This window comes from Pan paniscus, chromosome 3, assembly GCF_029289425.2.
Source record: "Pan paniscus chromosome 3, NHGRI_mPanPan1-v2.0_pri, whole genome shotgun sequence".
Taxonomy (NCBI): Eukaryota; Metazoa; Chordata; class Mammalia; order Primates; family Hominidae; genus Pan; species Pan paniscus.
The window spans coordinates 92,621,257-92,644,991 of NC_073252.2; the positions used below are offsets into that span (position 1 = coordinate 92,621,257).

The 23,735-nt window shown below is 35.7% G+C and overlaps 1 protein-coding gene across 9 annotated transcripts in view; it reads left to right on the plus strand.

Moving 5' to 3' along the window:
• PDLIM5 (PDZ and LIM domain 5) overlaps nt 1-23,735 on the plus strand; it is a 216,444-nt gene that overhangs the window by 142,296 nt on the left and 50,413 nt on the right. For 2 of the 9 annotated variants that reach the window (XM_057302109.2, XM_034958926.3), the window contains exons 9-11: nt 13,954-14,073; nt 16,053-16,196; nt 16,960-17,091. The exons of 5 other annotated variants lie outside the window; for them this stretch is intronic. In XM_057302109.2, the coding sequence (XP_057158092.1) occupies nt 13,954-14,073; nt 16,053-16,196; nt 16,960-17,091 (396 nt within the window). The remainder of the gene's footprint in view (nt 1-13,953; nt 14,074-16,052; nt 16,197-16,959; nt 17,092-23,735) is intronic. 2 more of the 9 variants (XM_063603832.1, XM_057302108.2) reach the window with 1 other exon arrangement.

A 23,735-nucleotide genomic window follows, 5' to 3' on the forward strand; every position in this document is an offset into this window, starting at 1 on the left:
TATCAAAACATTAATACCTATATTGAAAGTAAAGTGAAACCATACCTAAGTCACTTGAAAGGGGAATTGTACTTTGTTGGAGTAATCTAATTGCCAAAAGTTGACACTTTTTTCTTGATATTTTCTGTTTGTTAATTAGTGAAAGACTTTTTTTCATTAAATGAACATTTGTTTTTTAATGTCTTCCTTTGTGTTTTTGGTGTGTTTCAACATGAAGAGCATGGTGATTCCCATGAGGAGAGAATAACAATTTTAGAAATAGGTATATGAGATGCTTAGTTAGTGCTCTGAACAGAAATACTAATAGAGAAAATTTTATCATTAATAAGGAAATGTTTAAATATAAGAATCTAATCTACAACATTGATTTAAAAGAGGCAACAGCCATCTTATCAGTAACTATTAATAATAGAAAGTTATTAATAATATATGGCCTACCAGAATAGAGAATTATGGGAGACCATAGAAAATTTTATTTAGAGATAATTATGTTATACATGCACACACACACACACACATTTATGCCGAAAAATCATATTGTCAAAGTATATTTAAGTTAAAAAATGTTTTTCTTGATCTCACCATGTTCTCAATTTTCTACTATATTATAATAATATCAATCTTTGTAGTTTCAAATTTTTAATGCTATATATAAGTATAAAGTGGTATTTTAGTTTAGCAAAAGGATATCTAAAATAATGATCAAAACATTTTTATCAGTCTTTTCTTTATCTCCCTTGCTTAAAGAATGATGGGTTCTGATTTTTCACATATTTATTATGGTTGTATTAGTCTGTTCTCATACTGCTAAAAAGAACTACCTGAGACAGTAATTTATGAGGAAGCGGTTTGATTGACTCATAGTTCCACAGGCTTAACAGGAATCATGGGTGGGAGTCCTCAGGAAACTTACAATCATGGTGGAAGGTGAAGGGGAAGCTGGTACATCTTCACAATGGTGGATCAGGAGAGAGAGAGAAGGGGGAGGTGCCACACACTTTTAAACAACCAGATCTCATGAGAACAATCTCACTGTCACAAGAACAGCATGGGAAAACCACCCCAATGATCCAGTTACCTCCTGCCAGGTCCCTCCCTCAACACGTGGGGATTACAATTTGACATGTGGTTTGGGTGGGGACACAGAGCCAAACCATATCAATGGTTAAGAATTATAAGGTATGATATGGCTTCCCAATTGTCAAAGAATTAAAATGCTCATTAGGAGAGGAGTGACTGCTTCTCCCTTTAGTAGAAAAACAATTCAAACTCAGGTTACCAGTTACAATACACAAACTAAAACAGTTATGTTGAGCCGGGAAACCGTCTTCTTATAGGCTATCTTCTAGCACCAAATAATGTCCACATGATTTCTGGCTGAAGGCCATCAGAATGGAATTTTAGCACTGGAAGAATAGAGTTAATGTTACTTCTTAAGGAGAAACCTATTACCTTTGTACATTCATTGAAAATTTAGGAAGCATAAATTACATATTTCTGAACATACTGTTTTGTAAGTTTTTTTAAAACTTTGTTGATATTCATTGACCCACACAAAATAGATTAATGAAGAAATAGTTTGCTGACCCATCCCATGTCTTCATTATTGCTGTGTTTCACAAACATACTGGTGTCTTGTGACATATCCTTATTAAGTAAGACACGTTAGTTGAGTATATTACCTAAAGCTGCTATTCTTAATAAGCTATGCAAAGAAAGCAGGAATTATTCCCTAGCCTGATATTTGCACATATTTTCATGAGATAAGAATTAGCAATTGGACTTGCCCCAAAAAATAGAACAGCAAGATACATTCCCACAAAATATGTTTGCCAACCTGTAAAAAAACCACCTGCCAAAAAATGGTGTATATGATCAAGTAATTTTTGTCTCTTGCAAAATATGGAATATTTGTAATTGATCTTTGATTTTCTGCTGGTTGAGTATACTGTTTTATGCAAATACTGTTTTGCTGACTACAATGTAAAGGTCGCCATCTATTGAACATAAGTAATTACTACACTTCAGTTCCTTGTGAGACTAGTACTTAAAAATTATTGAGCCAAGAAACATAGTTCCTATGTATTTTCACATCCAAATTGTTTAATTCTGTTTAATGCTGGAAATGCCTGTTGTTGTTGTTGTTTACCAAATTAAACGTGTACTATTAGCACTTATAAAGATCTGTTATTTATAAAAGTCAGTGTTCGTAATATGCCAAGTTGGCTTTCATAATCCCAGAATATTCACCACGTTCCTTAGAGGCAGAATTTTGTCAGACCGGTAATCCTTCTCTTATAATGCTGTTTGGATAAGTTGTTTTCCATTTCACCTTTAGAGAAGTAAATTACACAATAAAATTATTTTATTGAATTAAACCAGATAATTAAAGAAACTTATGTTTACTAAAACTCAGTATTGAAGAAGACTCCTGCACTTTAGTTTTTTTTTTTCTTCAAAAGAAATCACAACTTCAAAAGTTAATTAAGAACATTAATGATAGGCAGACTTCAAAATCATGGAAGGCTTAATTTCTGTCTTTTGCTGCTATTCTAGTTTATGTATTTCAGACACATTGCAGGTTTCAGAAGTCCAAGTTTTCCTACTTTTATATTATGTGAAGGTTTGTTTATTAGAATGATATGATTTTATAAAAGAAAATTGAACCAATATATTATATTATATAGTATAAAGCATATGACAGGTATGGATATTTAGACATCTTCACTTTCCTTTTAGTCAAATTAAAGAACTATCTACAAATTGCTTTTATCTAAAAATTAGTCTCATGTGTCCATGTATTCTCTTTTGTGTTTTTCTATTTTTGTATCTATTAAAGGGTATTGTTTGAATGCTACTCCTGTGTCCAACTCTGTAATAGGTGTTCATCTCACAGATGCACCTAATTAACTACTCCCAAAGATTCTGAATTTATATCTTTGAACAAAAGAATGTGTTAAAACTAAGGTGACACCTGTTGCAGAATTTTCAAGTTAGTGGTACACACTTATTTTGCCTCTTCACACACTTTATTCTTTATCCTGATACGCTAGTAATTTATAAGAAGAAAAAAATTGAGAATAAATTTCTGAAAGATTTTAATGTCTTCAGGTAGCTGTGTATCATTGGTTAGACAGTGAGTGAACTTGAAGCTTTAATACAGAGAAGTAACACTTAAGCAAATTTGGTGGAATCAAGTTTACCCTTGGCTTACAGCAGTGGAATCACATACTTGTTAAAATCAGCAAAGCTCTTAGCAGGGATGTTGGAGCAGCATCACAGGTATGTTTACAAAAAGTACACCCACCAACAGTAAAACCAAAAATCCTTTATATATGAAAGGTAAAACAATCAGATAACATCTATTCAAGGGATACGTAAAAAACAGAAGTGATGTCGTCAAGGGTGATGGTGAAACTAATAAATGCTCTGTGTTGAAAGACAGCAAATAAAAATAACCAAAACCCAGAGGTTTATTTATATCCTGGAGGGATTTGAAGCCCCCCATACAGAAAGTGATTCTAAATGGTTCTCACTAGACTCTTTTTCTTAATGACTTACCGCTCAGGGTATGTAGAGGACTTACAGATGAGATTCACTGAGTACTATCTGCGTTTGTTTCAAATCCTGGATGGGAAAGAAAATAGAAGAGTGGTAAAAGGAAAATATAGTACTGATTTTCAAAAAAGGAAAAAAAAGTTAACTTCTAACCATAAACTAATTTGAACTTGAGATCATCTGGAAAAAAGTCAAGCAGGCATTCTGAAAAGCATGGCTAGTGAGCACTGAGAAGAGGAGGGCAGAATTGCCAAGACCCAGAATAAGTTCTCAAGAAACACATCACATCCAACTTAACACATTTTGGATAGATTGGGGGAGATGTTAATTTTAACAATTGATCAAAGAAAGATCCTTAAAATTCCTTTGAATTTAATAATGAAATGAGGTTGATAAGTATGTTTTTAAATGCATAAAAGGTTGAAGTAGTTTAACCAAAGAATATTGTTTAAAGGATTAATTAGTGACTTGGATGAGGAGATCCACAACTTGCTGCCCATATTTGTGAGTACCATGAAGCAGGGAGATATAGCATACATGTTCAATAACCAATAAGGTTGGCAAACCTAAATATCAAAGGAGAAGTGGGAATTTTAAAAGAAAATAAACCCAGTAAGAGTTAGTCATGTCGTATGGCTCCTAAAATGATAAGCAGTAGTTCTGTTCTGCACTAGTAAATCCCACCTGGTGGCATATTATGCTTGTCCTTGACATTAATCTCTGACAATTACATAGATAATCCCAAGAAAATCAACTGAAGACTCACTGAGACAATTAAGCTGTCTTTGGGTGAGAAGCAGTTATATGAGTAGTTGATATTAGATGATAATCTGGGCTGGTTCTTTGACCTAAATCCAAATGGGTCTTTTCCTCTAAACATTCTCCTTTAGTCTCAGGCCTCACTTATTAGCAGTGGCCCCTGCTCATGTTTAGCATATATTATATATAATAAATACGTCCAACAAATGTTTATGAGGCACTTATTTGTGCTGGTTTCTAGGAAAATGAAGATGCTATTATGAACTTAGTCTAGTAGAGCAGACATGCAATGAAAAAGGAAAATAAGGAAAAATACAGTTTTAGGTTATGATATATTCTATAAAGTAATATAGTACAACATGAATATAATGAGGGGAGGGGAAGAGTAAGGTCATTAGACTCTAGTTAGAGAAAAAGAAAATAATTTGAGCTGAAATGTGAGTGCCCTGAAAGAGTCAGTCATGAGGATGTGGAGATGTCCTCTCCAGGCAGAAGGAACAGCAAATGCAGAGTCCCTGAGACAGGAATCAGTTGGTGTGTTTAGGGAACTGAAAAAGAGCCATTATGAATGAGGCATAGTAAATAAGAGACAGAATGATAAGAGATTACGTGAAGTACTCAGGGGCCAGATTATTGACTGCCTTGTAGGTTGTGTTAAGGAGTTCAGATTATTTTTCTAATTAAATGAGAGGCCCAATATAGGACTGTAGTCATAGGAGTAACATCTGATGTATATTTTTAACAGATCACCCTGAATACTATGGAAAATTAATTGTAAGGGAGAAATAATGGGAGCAGGAGACTGTTATGAGTATCCCCATAGTTCAGATAAGCAATGTAGTGGCCGTGGAGATGGAGAGCATTGGATAGGTATGTATTTTAGACAAAGAGCTGATAGGTGTATAGAAATATTGAGGTGGAGGGTAATGGAGAGTGGAAAATTGGTAAGTCAGTGAATTTGTAAAGAATTAGTTCAGTTGATAAGAGCTAATGAGATTGGTCAGAGTCAATTTGGTACAGTAAAAAAAGCTAATAGAATCGAGAGATAGCAGACTGAGTGAGGAAAAAAAAGGGTCCTTAAAATTTAGATTTCAGACATGTTGTACTTGTTGATGAAAAATTAAAGGTTATGAATTTTGGAGTGCATGCTGATATATTCTAGGTGTAAGGCTTAGCCTTAGGGGAATGTATCATTAAAGTGAAGAAATCAAACAATTCAATAGTAAGGTTATTTATTCAGTGATTGTGCATGATTATTGAAATAATCATGAGAGATTGTTGGAATGGGGTGAAGAGGAAGGCAGTCAGGAGCTAAAACAGTGGGTGAGGTAGAGACAAACAGTGGGAAGGCCCTATAGTGAATGGTATAGTGAGCCTCCAAGGACTTGGGATTTTGGAGGATCAAAGATGACTGATAGTAGTTAAAACAGTAATGAGGAGGACACTTGCTCCATCTCCAGGTTTATAAGAATAAGGCATATGAAAGAAAAAGCAACATCTGTTTGAAGAGACTGTAAAGAAGGTATAGTAAAACAGTAATGGGTTTGTGAGGGCTGTGATAGATGGTGAAGTGATTAGATTAGGAGATACACAAAGCAGTGAAGAAATAAGAGTCCAGGAGATGCTGGATGACCCAAGGGATTTGAACTTCTGGTTGTGGCAGGTAAACAAGAGTAAGTGGGAAGCATGATGTGATTAATCCTCAGAGTCCATTACAGGAAAATGGATACTAGAGTGTAAGCTTCATGAGGGCAGGAAATTAAAGTAGACAATAGGATGTGTGAAGGTGCTTGGCACAAAGTGGGAATTCAAGTAATTGTTTTTTGTTATTGAATGAATGAGTGAATGCAATGAGTGATTGAATGGGTGCGTTTGGGACATATGATCCAGAATATTTGGCTAGTGAGTGTGTAGCCACTTGGCTATTGTTCTGTAATGCCAACAGGACACTCTCACTGGAGCATGAGGTACTGTGCTGGCTTTCTCAAGACATGTGGCCTCTTTAAGGATTCACTGTGGGTGGCTGTTCAGTGGGACACATTCAGACGTATTCTTTTATATTTTCAAACAGGTAACTTGACTTAACACTATTTATTAAATAATACATGCCTTTCTCCTCTTTATCCCGAATCTGAAAAATACCTTTATTGTTTATAAATTCTTTTTCTAATATTAGGATTATGTTAAAACTACAAAATGGCAGATTTTTGTCACATGTAAGAAGCTATTTCTAACTAGTATAAATCTCTGAAGTCATGGATCAGAATGATCCAGTGAAGAAACTGATTATGGAAAGTGAGAGGGCCTAAGGTTAGTGGTAAGTGCCCTGCAGTTACTGAGGGAGTCATGCTTTTATCAGGGGATTGCTCCAAGTGACTTTTAAGTTGTCATTACACGTTAAAATCTTCATATTATATTTGCATTTTGTATAGATAAAAAATGCTCATTCTTTACCTGGCTTTAGACCCTATAGAACATTTTCTATATAGAGATCAAAGAATACTCCAGATAACTAAAGAATTTACAAAATATTAAGTATTGAACACTTAATAATGATAAAATCCATTATGGAGTGGCAACAGCAGAGAAATGTGTAAGAGTTATAAAGCCATAGTTTGAAAGATGTGAGAAAATGGAAAATATCATCAAAGAGGAAATTCTTTCCCTAATACAAATGTCTTAGTTAGATCAAGCTGCTAGAACAAAAATATCATGGACTGGGTGGCTTAAACAACAAACAGTTATTTCTCATAGTTCTGGAGGCTGGGAAGTCAAGATCGAGGTACCTGTACACTCAGTGTCTGATGAGGGACTGCTTCTTAGTTCATAGATGATGCCTTCTCACTGTATCCTCATATGGTAGGAGAGAGGGAGCTCTCTGAGGTCTCTCTTATAAGGGACCCCTTTCATGAGCGCTCTCTGCCTGTGTGACCTAATCATCTCCCAGAGGCCTCATCTCCTAATACTATCACATAGGGCGTTAGGATTTTGACATATGATTTGGGGCTGGGGGGACACAAACGTTCACTGTATAACAACAAATAATAAGTTCCAATTCTTTCAGCAATATCCCTTTTTGTTTGCCTATCTTTTCCTTGCTTAAGTAAGTGGGAAGCTCCTAGAAAAATGATTTCTTTGAGTTAGTCCTTCTTTGCTCTTACAAAAAATCAACCTCATTTTGGGTAGTATTTTCATGTTTGATAATTTATTTCATAACCTTTTAGCCTCTAAGATCCACTCCTCCTTGTCTGCCATGTGCAAAGCAAGGATAACTCTACTTGCTTATTTTTAAATTCTCAAGATGCCATCTATGTAATAAAGGTAGAATTAGCAGGCTCAAGTAACATTTTCAGGCTGCTACAGAAACAAAGACTATTGAAAATCAATTAATAAATGGATAGCTTATGATTGAGAGTACCAGAAATTCCCACCTGAGGTTTAGTTGATTTAGTTTTCCAGAAGGGAGATCATAGTTACAAATGAGCAAACTCAACATATTTATTGTCAGGAAGCCAGCAGAAAATACTTATTTTTTTCACATGCCTTGCAGTTTCCTTGGCTAAAATAAATAGCTTTGCTATGCCAGTGAACCCCAAAAGGGCAGAATCTAGCTATGACCCTGATATATTCTAGTTTCTGCTTAGCAATATTATTACATAAAAGTTTGCTTTGTGGAAGTAGAATACCAAGGACAATTTATTGTCATTTTCCTCCTTTACCTTTTAATAAAACGTATATTTCAAGGTTTGTGAATTTTTCCTCTTATTGAAAACTCGTCGTGTGGGTATGTAATAAGTCACTAGTCTATTTGATCATTTTATCATATTTATATTCAGAAATAGGAAGCATTTAAAATTTTAATTGAAGATGCTACTTTTATGTTGTAAAAGAAAATGTTTGCATTATTTTTAAGATTTTTTTAAGGTTCGCCTTTGTGACAGATTTCTTCTTAGAACATAGTTTGCATATAATTCCATCAAAATCTGGATGACCCAAATTAACATTTTGAAATTTTATTACTGATAGAGAACTTTACCATCCTGCAGCCTGGTTTCTTTTTGAGACGGAGTTTCGCTCTCTCATCCAGGCTGGAATGCAATGGCAGGATCTTGGCTCACTGCAACCTCCGCCTCCCAGGTTCAAGTGATTCTCCTGCCTCAGCCTCCCAAGTAGCTGGGATTACAGGCACCCACCACCACACCCAGCTAATTTTTATATATTTTTTAGTAGAGACGGAGTTTTGCCATGTGGGCCAGGCTGGTCTTGAACTCCTGACCTCAGGTCATCCACCCGCCTTGGCCTCTCAAAGTGCTGGGATTACAGGTGTGAGCCACCACACCAGGCCCCTGCAGCCTGGTTTTTGTTCTCCTCATTCCACTGAAGTTATTCTAACCATGGGTGCCAGTACAGTAGCTCCACCATATACCAAAGTACTAACTTTAGTAAATTACCAAGGATAATTTTAGTACCAGGGTTGAAAGATTATTGGAAGGATTAAATATGATGATACATATTAAGCGATGAAAAAATATTTGCTTTTATTATTAACAAATGATTTACGTGTAAGTTAAAAAATAAAGTAAAAGTAATAATATTATCATTAATGACCAAGAGCCTGAATCCTGGAAGAACTTAGTTTGTTCAAGACATTGTACAGGTAGTCTAATGTGACTGGAGTTCAGTGAATAAAGGGAAAATTGGTGTGGAAAGATAATTGAGAGGTTGATCATAACAGGTCATTTGGGGATTTTGTAGAGCATGTTAAGCACTTTGGGTATTATCCTAACTGCAGTAGGAATTTGTTGCAAGGTTTTAATCAAAAGAATGATTTGATAAAATGTGTTTTGTTGTTTTTTCTTAAGGCACATGGGCTATACTAAACCATGCCAGAAAACACAGGGGCTGGAAGGGGCAGGATTTGGCAAGAGAGGAAGCAAGAGAGCAGTTAGACAGTTCTTAAATCACTAGTATAAGTTAGTGCTTATCATAGTCTGGATGAGAGAGGGTGGTAGCAGAGAAATGGGGTAGATGGATGGCGTAATGAGAAAAACTTGGGACTGTAATGCCTCCGCAAACTGGGAAAACTGGGACGTTGCCAAGAGAATGACTCGGACAAGTCCAGCTTGATGAGTAGATGAGTTTATTAGGACATACATACAGGGCACTGCTGGACAGCAGCAGTATGGCTCCAAGAGATCCACACCGCCTCCCATCTCTAGGCTGCTTTTAAGCTAATTTTCTGGCTCTTTGCCGTGTATGTGTGTGTGCACGCGCGCGTGTGTGAGTGTGATGGGACTTTTTTCCTTGGTATATTCCCAGCCATACCTCAGGATGTTTGCATTCTCAGGGACCCCTGCTTCTCGGCTAGGCACCATGGCCTTAGCTAACTGCCTGGCCCTCAAGTTTCAAGCATTGAATATAACACCCTTAAGTAACCTGGTAGGGGACCCATCACACCACTGATAGATTAAAAATATAAATTTGGAAGTAGAGTCATTTGGACATGGTGAAAGATGATTTGAGACAGAGAGATATTAGAGGTATTAATAACTAAAGGGCAATTCAAAATATGGGCTACTGCTCATAGGAGACAGCTGGGCTAGATATAAATCTTGACATTAGGTGGTGTTAAAGCTACAGGACAGAGTAATGTCACTGTACTAATGATAGCAGAGTACAGAGAAATAAAGCCTAGGACAGAGAACTCTCAGGAAACAGAATAGCCAGTGAAATACTACTAAAAACAGGCAGGTAAATAGGGTTGAGGCACAGATGACAGGAAAAGAGAAGCAGTAGTCAATTGAGCCAGACACTAAGTAAAATGAGGAATGTGCACAAAAAGACAAATATTGTATGATTCCACTGATAGGAGGTATCTAATGTAGTCATCTTCGGGTCAGGCTTAGGAGGTATCTAATGTAGTTATCTTCGGGCTGGGTGTGGTGGCTCACGCCTGTAATCCCAGCACTTTGGGAGGCCAAGGCAGGCGGATCACTGGAGGTCGGGAGTTCGAGACCAGCCTGACCAACATGGAGAAACCCCGTCTCTACTAAAAACACAAAAATTAGCCAGGCGTGGTGGCACATACCTGTAGTCCCAGCTATTCAGGAGGCTGAGGCAGGAGAATCGTTTGAACCAGGGAGGTGGAGGTTGCAGTGAGCCGGGATTGTGCCACTGTACTCCAGCCTGGGTGACAGAGTGAGGCTCCGTCTCCAAAAAAAGAATTAAAGTAGTCATCTTCATAGAAACAGTAGAATGGTGCTGGTTACCACAGGCTAGGGGGAGGGGGAAGGGGTAGTTGTTCAATGGGTATAGAGTTTCGAATATGCAAGATGAAAAACTTCTGGAGATCTCTTCCACTATAATGTGAACGTACTTCACACTACTGACTGTGCACTTGAAAATCGTTAAGATAGTAAGTTTCATGTTATGTATTTTTTACCACAGTTTTTAAAATGAGGAATGCAAATTGTCCATTGAATTTAGCCACAAGAAGGTCATCAGTGACCTAAGCAAGATGCAGTTTCATAGAGTGTTGGGGGTTGGGGTCTAGTTGAGATGGCTGAAGACTGACAGTCAAGTGAGTATAATGTTATTTCAGAGTCTGGCTGGTAAGTGGAACAGGAAAATAGAAAGTAAAGATAGTCTGTTGTTTTTAAGAGAAACTACAGCATTTTAAAAGAGGACTCAAAGCATCCAGTAGAGAAGGAGAGATGGATTAATCGAGGCCACTGAGATTAAGGGAGGAGATGGAGTACACAGCATTAGAATGTTGCTCTTGGGCAGTTGTCCGGACTAGGGGATAGAAAAAGAATTCTTCTTACTGGTCCTACAGGATGGTAAGGATGGTAAATTAGTAGATGGACAACTCACACCTGATTTGCTGGACAGATTGTTCACAAGGGTCCGTAATGAACAAGTGCAGAGATGGTGCAGAAATAGACACAATGCATGAATAGCTCTTTGTTCATGTATCCTGAGAAAAGCAAGCCAAAAGGGAAAGACTTTATCTGGGAAAGACGAAGCCTTCATACCCCTCTCTGGTGAGAAATGAAAACTCATTTAAGCAAGACAAGGCAGAAAATTTGGCTGCTGCAGATATGCTATTAATCAGAGCTTCCTCCAACCTAAAAGGAGTAAACACTGGGGAATGTCAGAATGAGAACGGATACTGATGTTTGTTCCATAGTAAATGAGGTAGTTTAAGATTTTGTCTTAAGTCAGGTTTTTAGAGTTTGGCTAAGCAATGAAGAGATAATCAATATGTGTAACACATGGGAAACTTCCCAAGTGCGTTTGCTTGGAAGATGACTTGGAGATCATCTTCAAAGGTATTTCATGATTTATATGAAATTTATTCTCAAATGGCACTCAGCTTTTTTCCAGTCAGCATATTTCACGGAGATGTTGGAAGACTCAACTTCTCCAACTCACTCCCTTTTCTTTTTTTTTTTAATCTGTCCTGTGGTAATATGTAGATATTGATAATAATTTATAACCATATTTTCTTTTTTCCTGAAATATTTATAAATTTTTAATATTAAAATATTTATTTAAAGGTATTTTGGGAGCACTATTCATTTCTTTCAAGTTATCATGTGTCCACTTAGGCAAAAATCTGTTTAGTCAGAATTGTGACACAGTCTCTAGAAGGTACAAATACTTTTCAATTTACAAATATTGTGAATTCATTATTTGGAAAAAATAAATTTCAAGCTTTTATTTCACAAATATTTGTTAACTTTATGGTAAGCACTTTGTTACACTTCATGTATATCAGTAACTATTGGTATCAGGGAGCTTCTAGTCTACTGAGACTGTCTGGATTTAAACAAATAACGACACAAATTGTATAATAATAATAACAAATTATATGAGTGAAAAGTACAGACTGCTATGACAGCACATGACAGGGGCAGCTAAGGTGGCTTGGGGAATCAGGGAGGCTTCTGGGAGGAAGTGACATTTAAACTGAGGCCAGAAGGATGCCTTGGAGTTATCCCAGTGAGGGTGTGGTAGAGCGAGGGCTGAGGACAGTGAGGAGTAGGAGACTGTGCAGAGGCCAGGAGGGGGATAGAAGCAGGGCCTATTTCAAAAAGAGTTGGAAGGCCCAGTGGACTGGAGCAAGCCAAAGAGAGTGGACAAGCTTCGTGACATAATGCTGAAGAACAGGTAGCCCAAGATCACTTAGAGCAGGGCTGGAAGGTCTAAGCAACAGACATGATCGCATTTGTATTTTTCAGAGTTCACTCTGGTAGCTGTGTAGAGAAGTTATTTTCTAGGACAGGGGTCAGCAAATTTTTTTCTGTAAAGGTCCAGATAGGAAATGTGCTAGATTTTTCAGGCCATATGGTCTGTCACAGTTAGTCAGTTCTTATATCACATGAAAGTAGCCATAGACATATGAAGAATGAACCTGGCTATGTTCCAATAAAGTTCCAATAAAACCTTATTTATGGATGCTGAAATTTGAATTTTATATAATTTTTGTGTGTCATCGTATTGTTATTTCGATTTTCTTAACCATTAACCATTTAAAAATATGAAAACTATTCTTAGGCCATACAAAGACAGGCAGGGCCTGAATTGCCAGCATGCCGTGGTTTGCTGACCCATGTTATGGTTCTTATATTTCTTAGTCTCTTAACCTTTCTGCTCTACCTCTTAATGTTTTAGTTCTATCATGACATTTTTCTTCAACTGTCTACGTTTTTTCAACACTCTGGTAAAGGTATGACTAATGTGAAATAAAAAACAGGAATATAACCTCTCCTTTTCTATTTTTTAATCCATTTGAAAATCAGTGTAACATGACTGACCATTCTATTTTTTTATCCACAGACTTTTTTTTTTTAATGGCTAATTTTGTATTTTTCCTGTTTTATTTTTCTTCCCAAAGTTTTATACTTGGTGCTTTCTTTTTTTTGAACTTAACATTGAGTTCTTCATTTTTTCTTTACCTGGCAATAGTTCTTCTAGAACTTACTTCTGGCATTCTATATAAAAAATGATACAGATATCAGAAAATTAAAGTAAAGAATACTCAAAGCCCTATGATTGCATGCCACCATCTGTTGTATGAGCAGATAAAATAGTTTGTTTACATCAAGATACACAACATCCATGTAACTTCAGATCTACAGACAGAACATTCTGACGTGAAACTTTTGGTTGCTTTCTTGTAGGACACTTTTAGGTAGCTGTCTCACAATGTTCTGGAAAACATTATATAGTGGAAATAATACAGGCAGACCTGGTCCAAATTCCACCTGACCCTTACTAGATGTATGGTATTGGGCAACTTAATTAACTTCTTGGAGCCTAAGTTTTTTTAAAGCATTCAAAACACGTAGTCAGTGAATGGGAATTTCCACCTCCTTTTCCCCTGTAAGCGTAATATTTTATTACATAGAAGTAGCCATATTAAAGAATTTTGGGGGAAAACAGCCCATATTTTGTGGTGGCAGAAGTGTTGGTTTTTGTTTTAACCATTTGTAGATGTGAAGTAAAAGAAAACCAATAGTGTTCCCAAAATTGAACTAATAGACATTTAAAAGATGGTATAGATGATAAATGTCTTTTGTACTTTTCATTAATATTTCCTTTGCCTTATATATTTTACTTCTGAAAACTTAGGTTTGACAGTGCTCTGGAAGACCTACCTAAGAGTGGACCTCACCCTCCTGCAACTCCTCAGGTGTTAACTATTGGTAGCCAAGTGGCCACACTTTCTAAAGTAGCAACTACTTATTCTAGGTAGACTCTTCCTTCTTGGTGTTTCTAAATTTCAAAGCTGGTAGTGAATTTAAATATACTAAACTGTTTGAAAAAGAAAAAATGATTGTTGATTACAGAACGGACATCATTAACATATAGACAAGAAAGCTTGGCACTCAGCCTCAAAACAGCGCTTCTCACTGCTTTTATATTTTTATTTTTGTTTAGTTTATAACTTCTAATATAGAATCAAGAAATCTCTTTCATTTATTCACTTTGTGATTTGGAAAGTTAACTTGCTGGCTTTGTCATAAGTCTCCTTTTCTGAATTAGAGCATTTGCCTCAAAGACAGGTAAAGGTCATACACAATATGTTACCAGGTGCCCAGACATATTCTAAAGATACTCAGATAAGTAACTGCTTATGAGATATAACTAGATTCTGCTGATACTAAATCCTTTTCTATTATTTGTGATGCAATATGATGAAAGAAATTCATTACCGTTTCCTTTTCTTCCTGGAGAAGAAAAAATTAGCTGATTTATTTTTAAGTGATTTTTCAATATACTAAGTTTCTAGTTCTTATTATTCACCATTATGTCTCCAAATAGTAACCATTGTCTCAGAGATGCAGAGTAATGCAGAAACTCAGAAGTGGAATCACATGATAACTTTATTCTTCCCTTTGACATTCATGTTACCTACCCTGCTCTGCCATTGATAACATCTTTCTTTTCTCTCTCCAGACCCTGACGTTTTCTTTTCTAACCTTTCATTAACAGTTGTTAAAACTTAGCCATACAGTTTAATTTAATGGATAGACTTAGATAGACCAAAAGAAAAATTACTTAATTCTGTATCATTTTGAAAACATAGCTTGCAACTATTTCCTTAATTTTTTTTCTAATCATTTTTGTAAAGTTATAGCCTATGGAAATTGGAAGAATGACTTATCAAATTCTTCTGACAGGAAAAAGAGACTTATGTCAACCCTCACAGTTTCAGACATCTAAGCTCACATTAACCAGAGGTCGAGTTTGCCACATAATTACTTTGTGTTGGAGGTGGCCATTGAAAAAAGTGGTCATACTGTAGTGATGATGCTCATTGATAAGTTGCACCCATAAATGAAGAAGAGAGACAAGTTTCACACTATGCATTTATACGCTCTTTTTATTTTACTTAATAACCAATTTGAAAATCACTACAGTCATAATTATAGAATGTTCATTCCTGTCCAGGCATTTGATCTTTTCTAAAAGGCCAAGGGAAAATTATTATTTTAATTAATAAATACTTATTAGTTCTGAAGATAAAATGCTATACCTGCATTTAAAAATGCTTACGGAACTAACTGAAAATAGAAATATAGAACTCAGCAGAAAAGGTGATGTTTTGATCATATTCACTGTAACATCGGTTTATTTTCACAAAGGTACTTTCCCTCCTTAAATAGCTTTACTCTCAATATTTTAAACAATTATCTCTTTTCATGTTAATATATATTGCTGCTTCTCGATAAGCAGTCCGTTGTACCTGCTTCTCCTGAAAACATAAGTCGTATTAAAATGTCACGCTGTCAGTATATATCGTCTCTAAGGTAAAGCTCATTGTATAGAGGCTTTTTGGGAAAAAACAATTTTCCTTCTTTCTATGCTTATAGAAATTCAGACTTCACGTTTAGATTTATTTTCTACTAAGTTGTTGGCAAGTCAGTCTTCAAATGTGTGATACGAGGTAATTTTAAATAGGAATACAGTCAGTGAATTTAAATACATTCAGGAGTATTCGTATGTCAAAATCAGCTTTATGGAGGATTATACATCAGCTTTTAGCTTCTGAGAGAAACCGTAGGAGCACAAACTAAATGGCCTGAACTCCTATTACACTTCTTACACTTCACACTTTTATAATGCTTAGATATTAATATGGAATGGTTGCTCTCTTGTATTTATTATGCTACCCTTTCTCACTTTCCTTTTTGTTCCTCTCCTGTTTTTCTTTCCCTACCTGTCAGTTTAAGCGGCTCCACAGGAAATGTGGAAGATTCTTTCGAAGGTTTTCGGAACTTTTCTACCTTCTCTTCTCCTGCTAGATATAGTGCTGCAGTTCTGAGCAGCGCAGCTGCTACTGTGTCTGCTGTTATTGCTACAAAAACCAGGTAGAACTACACGTACAGCGTCTGTCTGATGTGATCTCAGCGCTCTTCACTGTCTTACAAGTCACCTCAAAGAAAACATGCCCCTTTGAAGCAATCATAGCTCTATCGTGAGCTCTTAATTGTGTAGTGCATATTTTATCTAGGTTGTGGATAAATCTCACAGTATTTGTTACTGGTTTTTTCTTAAAAATCACCTTTTAATCTCTCCACTGCTGCCATTTATGTATGGTATTTCTCAGTTGCGTGAATTATTACATGTTGTGTGCTTATTGTCCCTTGGGTTTTTACGTTTTTCAGGTTTTATATTTGAAACAATAAAGTATTAATGAATATTTTAAGTTTCTATTGATTTTATCTTCTCCCACAGCCTTTAAAGGGTGATCTGAAGACTACTCTCCCCTAAAAAAATAAAATTGTGTCCTTCCCCAAAAAGAATAAATTGGTTTTGTTTTCGTGGTTTGGGGGTTTTAGATAATTTCTATAGTCTTTAGAGCTTCAAATGCTTTCTAAATGATGGCTTTGACCATTTTGGTGAAAATCTAATCAATGTTATATTAATGAGTAAAGCGATAGAATAAACTCTTGGTGCTTCTTTTTATCTTCTTTCATCCTCCTTTGCTGCTTTGTGCTTCCCCTCCTTCTTCCTCTCTCTCCCCACCCTCTCTCTCGTAAAGGAAATGTTTCAAATCACAGACCTTAAGAACTACTGTCTGCTATTGGTAGTGTGATTTTTGACTTAAAACTCTCTCTAAATGCTTACCAGGCTCTACACTCCTGAAAGATATCACTCACTCCTGGATGCACTTTGCATCAGCCCTGTCTCCAAGCCTTTAGCTTTTTCCTATCTGCAGTCCTCAAGGAAATCAACTGGCTCTATCCATGTTAAGAAAACAAGGTACTGTGGGAGCAGATATGGCAAGTGGTGGTTTGCTGTTAAGCATACTGCTTTCTCTAACACTTCACCACTGTATTAACAGGCCAGGTGAGAACATGCTAGAATTCTAGGGATTTGTGCCCAATTTTGAATGAACTGTAATGTCAGTGGCATGCTAATGCACAAGCACAGTATGTCCTATGATTATTAACTCACCTTTTAACCTTTTGTGACATCTTTCCTTAGCATACTTGATGTTTGGTGTGCAATTCTGAGTAATTGTGCAAGTATTTAAATTGCAGTAGAATTTCTGTCTTTTATTGCATGGATATAGCTATATTAGAATCCTCAAATGTTTGGTAAGACATAGCTTTTGGAAAAACGAAAATGATAATGATCAATTTTGATTGGCTACATATTATAGTTCTTAAATATGAAGGTTTTGCTTGGAAAAGCAACTTAATTTTCACTGTATTTGGGAAATGCTAAACACCAAAATAGATTTTTCTCCTAAGCTTAAGGATTAAGCCAGAAAGTTTTAGGCATAATATAAAAATAAAAATATCACAAGTGTTTACTAAAGATATAATCTCAATGAAATAACTGTATACAATGATTTTTGACAGAACGTAAAATCAGTGGCAAAGTGTACAACATACTTAGTGAAAACCTGATATAACTAGGCTGTCTATTGATTAGATGTTTGTATTCTAACCATTCTTATAGAGATTTTTCAATATACTTACCTGGGCCAGGTGCAGTGGCTCACACCTGTAATCCCAGCATTTTGGGAGGCCGAGCCTGGCAGATCACGAGGTCAGGAGTTCGAGACCAGCCTAGCCAACATGGTGAAACCCCATCTCTACTAAAGATACAAAAAATTAGCCGGGTGTGGCGGTGGGTGCCTGTAATCCCAGCTACTCGGGAGGCTGAGGCAGGAGAATCACTTGAACCCGGGAGGCAGAAGTTGCAGTGAGCCGAAATTGCGCCATTGCACTCCAGCCTGGGCGACAGGGCAAGACTCTGTCTCAAAAAACAAACAAACAAAAAATATATATATATTTACCTATTATTCTGGGTAACTTTTAAGGGAGGTGTTTAAACAAGGGAGAAAGATCATAGTACATTTTTCTCTAAGAGAAGACAATACCTGAAATTATATTAGAATATTGTGAGTGTTCATTGAGCAGAAGTCTTTCATTGTCAGGGCTGAGATTGTACAGAGGCAGGTTACCGACCATGCTTAGAGTACACTTTGAGTACTTGAGTACACTTAGACCACACTTTTAGGACCTGGTAAGAGCTATAGATCCTCTCTCCAGAAAAGTGCCTGTGTGCATATACATGCAAAAGTGTGCAAGCATTTATGGACTGACTGTGCTATCTATGGCCCCACCTCTAGAGCGAGTATTAGTAGTCATCACCATTGCTTCTTATTAACAATAGGACACAGACAAAATATAGTTTGATATTGAGAGAGGGAAGTGGTTTCTAAAAAGATAGTCTAGTTGGCATTCTGAGGTTTCCTGAGGAGACCCTTGCTAACTTAGTGAGAGGAGTACCCAAAAGACCAGATATATTTTATCTTGTATGACAGTAATCATAAAATGTGTCAGAGACATTTTATCTTGATTTTTACTTTTGTGTGGTAGTAATCTTTAAAAGTATAAATATAGTATAATAGTTTTTATTTATTTTTTTCCATTAAAATATATTTTTCCATTAAAATATATTTCCATTATAATATATATTAGTATATTATACTTTAAATTTTGGTTTACAAACTCTAAGTTAAAGAATTTTGCTTAGGAAAATATTAAAAATTTTCTTCTAAATATGGAATTCTGGAAGGAAAGACACTCATTACCCTCTCTACATGTCCAGGTCTTTTAAAGGCGTTCTGACAGAGGAATTCTATGAAATAAACAATTGCTCGTAACTAAGGCCTTTCCAGAAATATTCCTTTCCTGCCATTTCAGAATCTGTATATTAGTATACCATTTTTTGATAAGACTTTAGCCAAAAACTGTTTAACTTAAACATTGATAATTAAACCTGTGATGTACAGTTGTCTTTTAAAAAATTTAAACATGTAATTAGAATAAGTTACTCTGAAAAGTATTCTTCAAGCAGAGTTTTTCCTTTGAAAATGGACTTAAAATTCCCAAGTATTCTTAATCTGTATCTGAGCTTTATTTGTTGTAACAGTTAAACAAATGTGGGAAAGGAATGTAAACTCAAGATAAATCAGGTTGCTGACACTGAGGTTAACTTTCTTCCTTTTCGTTTTTCCTCATTAGCTCCATCTTGAAAATAAACTTTTGCTCTATTAGTGTACTTGTCTCTATTTTCAGTTTTTGAAAAAATGAAACAAAAACCTTGGTATTCTTAAGATAGAAGTCATATCAATCTATTATTTCATTTCAGTCCCTATTTATTTGGTAGATTAGTGAAAATAACCATATTTTAATATCAGTATCTGTGGTATCAGCCAAGGGTATTTATGGATTTACACCAATTTCCTCATTAGAATTATTTAGAAAACATTTAAATTTTATTTAGGATTTAGTTACACCTTAAATAATTTAAATTTAGAAAAAATATATTTGAATCATTAGTTCAGAAATAAAATAGCAATCTAATTTAAGTAACAATGCTATACTATATTAATACATTAATCATTAGAAGTTTCTTGCTAGTGATTATTGATAATATTTTATTCCTACATATAAAATAATATGGCCAGTGACTTTTAATCCTTTTTTTTTTTTTTTTTTTTTTGAGACGGAGTCTTGCTCTTTCACCAGGCTGGAGTGCAGTGGTGCGATCTCAGTTCACTGCAACCTCCGTCTCGCGGGTTCAAGTGATTCTCCTGCCTCAGCCTCCCGAGTAGCTGGGACTTCAGGCATGCACCACCACACCCAGCTAATTTTTGTATTTTTAGTAGAGACGGGGTTTCACCACATTGTCCAGGATGGTCTCCATCTCTTGACCTCGTGATCCGCCCACCTCGGCCTCCCAAGGTGCTGGGATTACAGGCATGAGCCACCGCGCCCAGCCAATCCTTTCATCTTTAGTACAATGTTTGTTTTTTTACAGAGACAAGGTCTTGCCGTGTTGCCCAGGCTGATCTTGAACTCCTGGGCTCAAGCAGTCCTTCTGCTTTGGTCTCCTAAAGTGCTGGGATTACAGGCATGAACTACTGTGCCCAGCCAATACCAAATGTTTATGTATTCTCTTTAAGTAGTAGCTAATAGTTAAAATCAGGGAAAAAATGTTAGATTTTTAGAGGATTGGGCATCATATATTCAGATATATGATTGTCTAGATAAACCCTAATATTCTTCCATTACAACATTAAATGGTTCAATTAAATTTTATCCTCAGAGAAAATTGAACTTCAGATCAATTCTGGACTTAAGCATAAATGGAAAAACTGCCTTGGTAATAACTTAGATTTCTATGAATTCTTTATAGTCTACTCCAAGCCCTTTGTAGCTAAAGAGTACTGTTTAAGATTTAAACATCTTAGGCCTCTGAGAGAGAACGTATACAAACCTGTGTACAAAAGGTACAATCAAAAATTGAAATTTCTTTAGCTTTTATGATACTTATTCTGTGGGAACTTTAAGAAGTATTGTGTGTTTTTAAAACTGAACCGAGGAAGCAAGATTTTGTCTGGGGTCAATACCCTGCACCCAAGTGATCCACAGTACATTTAGAAGCAAAATTCTTAGTGCAGATGAAGGATGCTTATTTAGTAAATGTACTTATTGCTAATTTTATTATCACCAGACCAGATATTACAGGATGTAGAAGTAAGAATCCTTTTTATTTCCTGAGCATATACTCCCTGCTGGGCACTGTGCTAAGTAATTTGCATGTATTATCTCATATCTTATTTAATTCTTAACAGTAATCTTGGGATAAAGGTAGTATTTTTATACCATTTTACAGGTGAGGAAATTTACCAAGTTTAAATAATTTACCCACAGTCACAGTAAAGTCCCCAACCTCAGGTAGTTTATAATGAAGTGGAGGAGACAAGATGCATAAAGAAGTGACTATTAATAGTAATTTTAAAACAGCTATTACAAATCAGCATAAAATTATATGCCATGCAGTTAACAAATGTCCTGAATTAAAAAGAGTGTCTCTACTGCTGGAGGTTTGAATAATTAAACAAAATAATGTATGTTAATTTGAACACAGTGCATGATGCGTTATTATATTTACTTCTATTATTATTAATTATGGATAAGATGTGGATGGGTGCAGAGAGAGAGTAGGAAGAGGTACCTCATATATAGAATCTGGAAAAAAAAGTAGAATTGTGGACGACAGTAGGGGTGGCCAGAATATAGTTTGTATAGCATAGTGATAGGAGATAAGATTAGACTGGTAGATTGTAGCTTTATCTTAGAAGGCTTTGTATGTCATGCTGAAATATAACTGAGCCTTCCACAGGCTAAATGGCTAAATTCGTTGTGCAGCATTCCATCCTCTGCTTAAGTGGCTTCTGGTGACAGGGCTCTCACAAAAAGCCTCGTTAGGAACAGATTTTTTTCCTTTGGAGGATTTTTTTATATTAGGAATCACCTTTTATTGAAGCAAATCCATCTCACTGTAGATTTCACTCCTTGAAATTAGGCAAACAATGTAGTCACATAGAGTGAATCTGCATGTCAGACGTTTGAGGATGGCTGTCATGCTTCTCTAGGTTTTTTCATAACCTGGGCTACTATTACCAGTTCCTTCACCCAAACTGTATTAAGCTTGACACCGAATTCCTCTCTTTTAAGTCAGTTTGTCTGGCAGCTCTCCTGGAATTAAATTTTGATTCTTTCAGATGACTACACATTAAATGGTGATGGATTGGGTTTTGTTATTTCCAGACTATATATTTTTGTTTCATCTATAATTCCTAGCATTGCTTGGTCATAATTTTTTTTCTTAGAACCGTGATTATATACATTATTAATTAGTTTTAAAAATCAAATCCACAAAGGTAATTTAATCCCAGAATGAAAATGACCTCTATATAAGTATTTCAAAAATCATTTATTTGTAATGAGTAAAAATGTTGAAAGTAAGGCTTACTTTTATTATTTGAATACAGTAATTATGTAATTATCCTTTTAATATGTTAAGGTTATATTCTGTGCCTTAGAGTATGCTAAGCACTTTATACATAATTATCTTATTTAAGCCTCATAGAAATCTTATGAGCAAAATGTTACTCGGTACACTTAAAGTACAGGTAACTGAGGCTTAGAGATGTAAAATAATTTGTCCACCACAGTGCTTTTAAAAGATGCTCATAACCACTATACTGTAATTTCAAACCCTGATTCCATTAATGCTTTTTGTTGTGTTGCCTTTACTGATAATTGTGTTCAATATTCCCATGAGGGAGGCAGTCTTTGACTTTTTATTTATGATAAAGATTATTAAAGTGCTTAAAGTTTTTTATTGTATAGCGTGTTTTATCATCAAGCAGGTTTTAGTTTTTTAAGTTAAACTGATCAAAAATAATCAAAGCTGATGACTCTATGACACTTGCATTTGAGAGAACAAGAATAGGGAGCAATATTTCAAGAAAATCATTCTTATGGTTTTTCAAAACTGTTTAGTGTCAGAGATGCCCCAAGACCACTCCTAGGTTTATTGTTTCGATAGAAGGACTTACAGGATTAGTATATAGTTGCACTCATGACTAAGATTTATTATAGCAAAAGAATACAGAGCAAGATTAGCAAAGGAAAAAGGTGCATGGGACCAAGTCTGGAGGAAATGATTCTCGAACTCCTGACCTCAGGTGATCTGCCAGCCTCGGCCTCCCAAAGTGCTGGGATTACAGGCATGTGCCACTGCACCCAGCCTGAAAGTATTACTTTTAAGAATTGTTATTATACTTTACTTGAAAGAAATAACCACTGCTATAGTATTATATCATACCAAAGCATATATTTTATAATTTGGGCTACCTAGAATTATTATTTTTTTTTGGAAATGATGTTATATGTAATTATAAATCACAAATGACTTGGTAATAAAGGCCATATGATCTTCAAAACCAAACTGGAAGTAGCATAGATAAGACCTGCTGTTTAAACAGGTAACTCTGGTTGAGAGAAGGTAATGGCAGTCTTGTCTCTTTTTTCCCTTTATTATGAATGCATAACACTGGGTGTTCTGTTAGGCAAGGGTTGTTTCTTGTTTATTGTTTTGTGGCCAGTGCATAGCACAACCAACGTTTGGCATATAGTAGGTGCTTAAATATTTATGAATGAGTGAGTATGTGAGTAGAAGGAGTAACTGGGCTGGGAATGATGGCTCACACCTGTAATCCCAGTGCTTTTGGAAACAGAAGTGGGATGATTGCTTGAGGCCAGGAGTTCAAGACCAGCCTGAGGAGCGTAGTGAGACCCCTGTGTCTTCAAAAAAAAAAAAAAAAAAAAGTAGAAGAAGAAAAAGGGTAACTGGTAAGGGCTGAGGTGTCAGGGAGACTTTTATCATTTAAAATGATTAACTGTGTAAATTTTCAGTAGCCTAATTTCTCATGGTAGACCTTTTAGAAAGAATTTTCAAAGTATGAAACAAATGCAATCTGACTCCTTTTTCTTTTTTTTCTGTTTTAAAGAGAGGCAATCCCTCAGTCATGA